This window comes from Diaphorina citri, unplaced genomic scaffold (genome assembly GCF_000475195.1).
Source record: "Diaphorina citri unplaced genomic scaffold, Diaci psyllid genome assembly version 1.1 scaffold1993, whole genome shotgun sequence".
Taxonomy (NCBI): domain Eukaryota; kingdom Metazoa; phylum Arthropoda; class Insecta; order Hemiptera; family Psyllidae; genus Diaphorina; species Diaphorina citri.
In genome coordinates this window covers 48,758-56,350 of record NW_007379419.1, presented here as the reverse complement: position 1 = coordinate 56,350, position 7,593 = coordinate 48,758, and the positions used below count along the sequence as shown (strand labels likewise).

Genomic DNA, 7,593 nt, shown 5'->3' with positions numbered 1-7,593 from the left:
GATATGAAATTACTTCGCAAGTTTATATGTTCAGCGTGCATAGGATTAGAAAAAGAAGTGAATATAAATTTAATTTTATCAGAAACAAAAAAAAATTTATATAATGGAATTTCTATAAAAGAACTACATAAATCATCAATTTTAGCAACACGTACATTAATGGAAAAAGATCCAGTTTATAGTCAAGTAACAGCCCGTTTATTAATGTATTGTATTCAAAAAGAAGTTTTTGGAAAAGAAATAAAACAAATTGATATACCAATAAAATATAAAGAATATTTTTCAAAATTTATCAATAAAGGGATTGATAATAAATTACTTAATCCAAAATTAGCAGAATTTAATCTATCATTACTTTCTAATGCATTATTACCCGAAAGAGATTTACAATTTAATTATCTTGGTTTAAAAATTTTATATGATAGATATTTTTTGCATATTGAAGGTATACGTATTGAAATGCCACAATTTTTTTTTATGCGTATAGCTATGGGATTATCATTGAATGAATCTAATCGTGAAAAATGTGCAATAAAATTTTATAATTTACTTTCTTCATTTAATTTTATGTGCTCAACACCCACTTTATTTAATTCCGGAACTATACGCTCGCAATTATCTTCATGTTATTTAAGTACTGTTCCTGATGATTTATATGGTATTTTTGAATCCATTAAAGAAAATGCTTTATTATCAAAATATGCAGGAGGATTAGGAAATGATTGGACACAAGTACGTTCTTTAGGTTCTCCTATTAAAGGAACAAATGGGCGTTCGCAAGGAGTAATACCCTTCTTAAAGGTAGTTAATGATGTTGCTGTAGCTGTAAATCAAGGAGGAAAACGTAAAGGAGCTATATGTGCTTATTTAGAAACTTGGCACATGGATATTGAAGAATTTATTGAACTACGAAAAAATACAGGAGATGATCGAAGAAGAACTCATGATATGAATATAGCTATTTGGGTTCCAGACTTATTTATGAAACGTGTAATAAAAAAAAGTACATGGACTTTATTTTCACCATACGATGTTCCTGATTTACATAATAAATTTGGTAAAGAATTTGAAGAATCTTATATTTTATATGAAAATCAAACAAAACTTGGTAAAATAAAATTATTTAAGAAAATTTCAGCTTTATATTTATGGCGTAAAATATTATCTATGTTATTTGAAACAGGTCATCCATGGATTACTTTTAAAGATGCTTGCAATATCCGATCTCCCCAACAACATGTTGGAATAATTCATAGCTCTAATTTATGTACTGAAATTACATTAAATACTAGTAAAAATGAAATAGGAGTTTGTAATTTAGGTTCAATAAATCTTACATTACATATGAAAAATGGTAAATTAGATCCTATTAAATTAAAAAAAACAATTCGTATAGCAATGAGAATGTTAGATAATGTAATTGATATTAATTATTATGCAGTCAAAAAAGCAAAATATTCAAATTTACGTCATCGTCCCGTTGGATTAGGTATCATGGGGTTTCAAGATTGCTTACATATAATGAAAATCCCGTATTCATCAAAAGAAGCTATTAAATTTGCTGATCAATCAATGGAAATGATTTGTTATTATGCTTATTATGCTTCCACTGAATTAGCAGAAGAAAAAGGTCGTTATAGTTCATATGATGGATCTTTATGGGATCAAGGTATTCTTCCTCAAGATTCATTAAAATTATTAGAAAAAGAGCGTGGATCAAAATATTTAAAAGTAAATATGTCAGAAAGTCTTAATTGGAAAAAATTAAGAAATCGTATTAAAAAATTTGGTATGCGAAATTCAAATTGTGTTGCAATTGCTCCTACAGCAACAATATCAAATATTATTGGGGTATCAGCGTCTATTGAGCCTACTTATCGAAATTTACATATTAAATCAAATTTATCTGGAGAATTTACAGAAATTAATAGATATTTAGTAAAAGAATTAAAAAAAAAAGGTCTTTGGGATGAATCTATGATAGCTAATCTTAAATATTTTGATGGTAATTTATCTCAAATTAGTCGCATTCCTGATGATTTACGAAAAATTTATGCAACAGCATTTGAAATTTCTCCAAATTGGATAATAGAAGCTGGTTCAGTGCGACAAAAATGGATAGATCAATCACAGTCATTAAATATTTATATATCTAATAAATCTGGTAAGAAATTAGATGAAACTTATAAATTAGCTTGGTTACGTGGATTAAAAACAACTTATTATCTTCGTTCAATAAGTGCAAATTATGCAAAAAAATCAAATTTTGAAATGGGTATAGATTCCGTAAATCTTGATGAAATATCTATAAAAGGATATAATAAAAATTTACAAGAAATAAAAAATAATAAAAAATGCTTAATAAATTCAGAAATAAATGATGTTAATGAATGCGAATCATGTCAATAAAATATAAAAATTAATTTTTTTTAAAATAAAAAATTATTAAAATTATATAATAACAAGTATATTTTTATAAAATAAAATAAAATCAAATGTCAATAAAACTTAATAATAAAAAAAAAACATTAAAAATTAATTCTTTTGAAAGAATTAATAAAATTAATAAACAAATAATTAATGGGCATACCGACGTTAATCAACTTGTCCCTTTTAAATATAATTGGGCGTGGGATAGATATTTATCTAGCTGCGCAAATCATTGGATGCCACAAGAAATTAATATGCAACGTGATATTGAATTATGGAAAAATCCAATTGGATTAACAGAAGAAGAAAGACGTTTAGTTAAACGAAATCTTGGTTTTTTTTCTACAGCTGATTCATTAGCCGCTAATAATATTGTATTAGGTACATATCGTCACATTACAGCACCAGAATGTAGACAATATCTATTACGTCAAGCATTTGAAGAAGCAATACATACACACGCATATCAATATATTGTTGAATCATTAGGATTAGATGAATTAGAAATTTTTAATGCATATCATGAAATTAAATCTATTCGAGACAAAGATGAATTTTTAATTCCATTTATTGATGTATTAACTGATTTAAAGTTTAAAACTGGAAATACAAAAAATGATCAAAAACTATTAAAATCACTTATTGTTTTTGCATGTATCATGGAAGGACTTTTTTTTTATGTGGGTTTTGTTCAAATTTTAGCATTGGGTCGTCAAAATAAAATGATTGGTTCGTCAGAATTATACCAATATATTTTACGTGATGAATCAATGCATTGTAATTTTGGTATTGATTTAATTAATACCATTAAAATGGAAAATCCAAATTTATGGACCACAGAATTTTGCAAAGAAATAGAACAATTATTTTTAAAAGCAATAGAATTAGAATATTATTATGCAGAAGACACTATGCCAAAAGGAATATTAGGATTAAATGTGAAAACATTTAAAAGTTATTTACGTTTTATTGCAAATTGTCGAATGAAACAAATTGGAATAAAACAAATTTTTCCATATGAAAGAAATCCTTTTCCATGGATGAGTGAAATGATTCATATAAAAAAAGAATCTAATTTTTTTGAAACAAGAGTGATGGAATATCAATCGGGCGGAACTCTAGATTGGGAATGAGATTATAGATAAATTTTTAAACAATAAATATCGTGAGACTTAATTTCAAATAATTATAAAAAGCTACATTTAGTAGCTTTTTATTATGTAAATTATATTTTATTTATTTAAAAATCCAAGATATACTATTTTTTAATAATTTATTTAATTATATCTATAACCAAAAGCTTCTTTAGTTTATATGTTCAGCGTGCATAGGATTAGAAAAAGAAGTGAATATAAATTTAATTTTATCAGAAACAAAAAAAAATTTATATAATGGAATTTCTATAAAAGAACTACATAAATCATCAATTTTAGCAACACGTACATTAATGGAAAAAGATCCAGTTTATAGTCAAGTAACAGCCCGTTTATTAATGTATTGTATTCAAAAAGAAGTTTTTGGAAAAGAAATAAAACAAATTGATATACCAATAAAATATAAAGAATATTTTTCAAAATTTATCAATAAAGGGATTGATAATAAATTACTTAATCCAAAATTAGCAGAATTTAATCTATCATTACTTTCTAATGCATTATTACCCGAAAGAGATTTACAATTTAATTATCTTGGTTTAAAAATTTTATATGATAGATATTTTTTGCATATTGAAGGTATACGTATTGAAATGCCACAATTTTTTTTTATGCGTATAGCTATGGGATTATCATTGAATGAATCTAATCGTGAAAAATGTGCAATAAAATTTTATAATTTACTTTCTTCATTTAATTTTATGTGCTCAACACCCACTTTATTTAATTCCGGAACTATACGCTCGCAATTATCTTCATGTTATTTAAGTACTGTTCCTGATGATTTATATGGTATTTTTGAATCCATTAAAGAAAATGCTTTATTATCAAAATATGCAGGAGGATTAGGAAATGATTGGACACAAGTACGTTCTTTAGGTTCTCCTATTAAAGGAACAAATGGGCGTTCGCAAGGAGTAATACCCTTCTTAAAGGTAGTTAATGATGTTGCTGTAGCTGTAAATCAAGGAGGAAAACGTAAAGGAGCTATATGTGCTTATTTAGAAACTTGGCACATGGATATTGAAGAATTTATTGAACTACGAAAAAATACAGGAGATGATCGAAGAAGAACTCATGATATGAATATAGCTATTTGGGTTCCAGACTTATTTATGAAACGTGTAATAAAAAAAAGTACATGGACTTTATTTTCACCATACGATGTTCCTGATTTACATAATAAATTTGGTAAAGAATTTGAAGAATCTTATATTTTATATGAAAATCAAACAAAACTTGGTAAAATAAAATTATTTAAGAAAATTTCAGCTTTATATTTATGGCGTAAAATATTATCTATGTTATTTGAAACAGGTCATCCATGGATTACTTTTAAAGATGCTTGCAATATCCGATCTCCCCAACAACATGTTGGAATAATTCATAGCTCTAATTTATGTACTGAAATTACATTAAATACTAGTAAAAATGAAATAGGAGTTTGTAATTTAGGTTCAATAAATCTTACATTACATATGAAAAATGGTAAATTAGATCCTATTAAATTAAAAAAAACAATTCGTATAGCAATGAGAATGTTAGATAATGTAATTGATATTAATTATTATGCAGTCAAAAAAGCAAAATATTCAAATTTACGTCATCGTCCCGTTGGATTAGGTATCATGGGGTTTCAAGATTGCTTACATATAATGAAAATCCCGTATTCATCAAAAGAAGCTATTAAATTTGCTGATCAATCAATGGAAATGATTTGTTATTATGCTTATTATGCTTCCACTGAATTAGCAGAAGAAAAAGGTCGTTATAGTTCATATGATGGATCTTTATGGGATCAAGGTATTCTTCCTCAAGATTCATTAAAATTATTAGAAAAAGAGCGTGGATCAAAATATTTAAAAGTAAATATGTCAGAAAGTCTTAATTGGAAAAAATTAAGAAATCGTATTAAAAAATTTGGTATGCGAAATTCAAATTGTGTTGCAATTGCTCCTACAGCAACAATATCAAATATTATTGGGGTATCAGCGTCTATTGAGCCTACTTATCGAAATTTACATATTAAATCAAATTTATCTGGAGAATTTACAGAAATTAATAGATATTTAGTAAAAGAATTAAAAAAAAAAGGTCTTTGGGATGAATCTATGATAGCTAATCTTAAATATTTTGATGGTAATTTATCTCAAATTAGTCGCATTCCTGATGATTTACGAAAAATTTATGCAACAGCATTTGAAATTTCTCCAAATTGGATAATAGAAGCTGGTTCAGTGCGACAAAAATGGATAGATCAATCACAGTCATTAAATATTTATATATCTAATAAATCTGGTAAGAAATTAGATGAAACTTATAAATTAGCTTGGTTACGTGGATTAAAAACAACTTATTATCTTCGTTCAATAAGTGCAAATTATGCAAAAAAATCAAATTTTGAAATGGGTATAGATTCCGTAAATCTTGATGAAATATCTATAAAAGGATATAATAAAAATTTACAAGAAATAAAAAATAATAAAAAATGCTTAATAAATTCAGAAATAAATGATGTTAATGAATGCGAATCATGTCAATAAAATATAAAAATTAATTTTTTTTAAAATAAAAAATTATTAAAATTATATAATAACAAGTATATTTTTATAAAATAAAATAAAATCAAATGTCAATAAAACTTAATAATAAAAAAAAAACATTAAAAATTAATTCTTTTGAAAGAATTAATAAAATTAATAAACAAATAATTAATGGGCATACCGACGTTAATCAACTTGTCCCTTTTAAATATAATTGGGCGTGGGATAGATATTTATCTAGCTGCGCAAATCATTGGATGCCACAAGAAATTAATATGCAACGTGATATTGAATTATGGAAAAATCCAATTGGATTAACAGAAGAAGAAAGACGTTTAGTTAAACGAAATCTTGGTTTTTTTTCTACAGCTGATTCATTAGCCGCTAATAATATTGTATTAGGTACATATCGTCACATTACAGCACCAGAATGTAGACAATATCTATTACGTCAAGCATTTGAAGAAGCAATACATACACACGCATATCAATATATTGTTGAATCATTAGGATTAGATGAATTAGAAATTTTTAATGCATATCATGAAATTAAATCTATTCGAGACAAAGATGAATTTTTAATTCCATTTATTGATGTATTAACTGATTTAAAGTTTAAAACTGGAAATACAAAAAATGATCAAAAACTATTAAAATCACTTATTGTTTTTGCATGTATCATGGAAGGACTTTTTTTTTATGTGGGTTTTGTTCAAATTTTAGCATTGGGTCGTCAAAATAAAATGATTGGTTCGTCAGAATTATACCAATATATTTTACGTGATGAATCAATGCATTGTAATTTTGGTATTGATTTAATTAATACCATTAAAATGGAAAATCCAAATTTATGGACCACAGAATTTTGCAAAGAAATAGAACAATTATTTTTAAAAGCAATAGAATTAGAATATTATTATGCAGAAGACACTATGCCAAAAGGAATATTAGGATTAAATGTGAAAACATTTAAAAGTTATTTACGTTTTATTGCAAATTGTCGAATGAAACAAATTGGAATAAAACAAATTTTTCCATATGAAAGAAATCCTTTTCCATGGATGAGTGAAATGATTCATATAAAAAAAGAATCTAATTTTTTTGAAACAAGAGTGATGGAATATCAATCGGGCGGAACTCTAGATTGGGAATGAGATTATAGATAAATTTTTAAACAATAAATATCGTGAGACTTAATTTCAAATAATTATAAAAAGCTACATTTAGTAGCTTTTTATTATGTAAATTATATTTTATTTATTTAAAAATCCAAGATATACTATTTTTTAATAATTTATTTAATTATATCTATAACCAAAAGCTTCTTTAAATCGTTGATCGATTTCACTTAAACTAGGACAATGTTTTTGCCCGCCTTGATGAGATATTTCAGTACTGCCCATTAAACTTGATAATCTACCAGTAGTATACCAATCTAGGTTGTTTATTATCCCAAAAAGAACACC

General features: G+C 25.6%; 1 protein-coding gene across 1 annotated transcript; it reads left to right on the top strand.

Annotated features, from left to right (window-relative positions):
- The first annotated feature begins 6,090 nt into the window (after window positions 1-6,090).
- LOC108253507 (ribonucleoside-diphosphate reductase subunit beta-like) lies at window positions 6,091-7,373 on the top strand. The gene has a single exon (XM_017447602.2). It carries the CDS (start codon window positions 6,214-6,216, stop codon window positions 7,279-7,281), a length of 1,068 nt encoding a protein of 355 aa, XP_017303091.1. The 5' UTR covers window positions 6,091-6,213; the 3' UTR covers window positions 7,282-7,373.
- The last annotated feature ends 220 nt before the right edge of the window (window positions 7,374-7,593 follow it).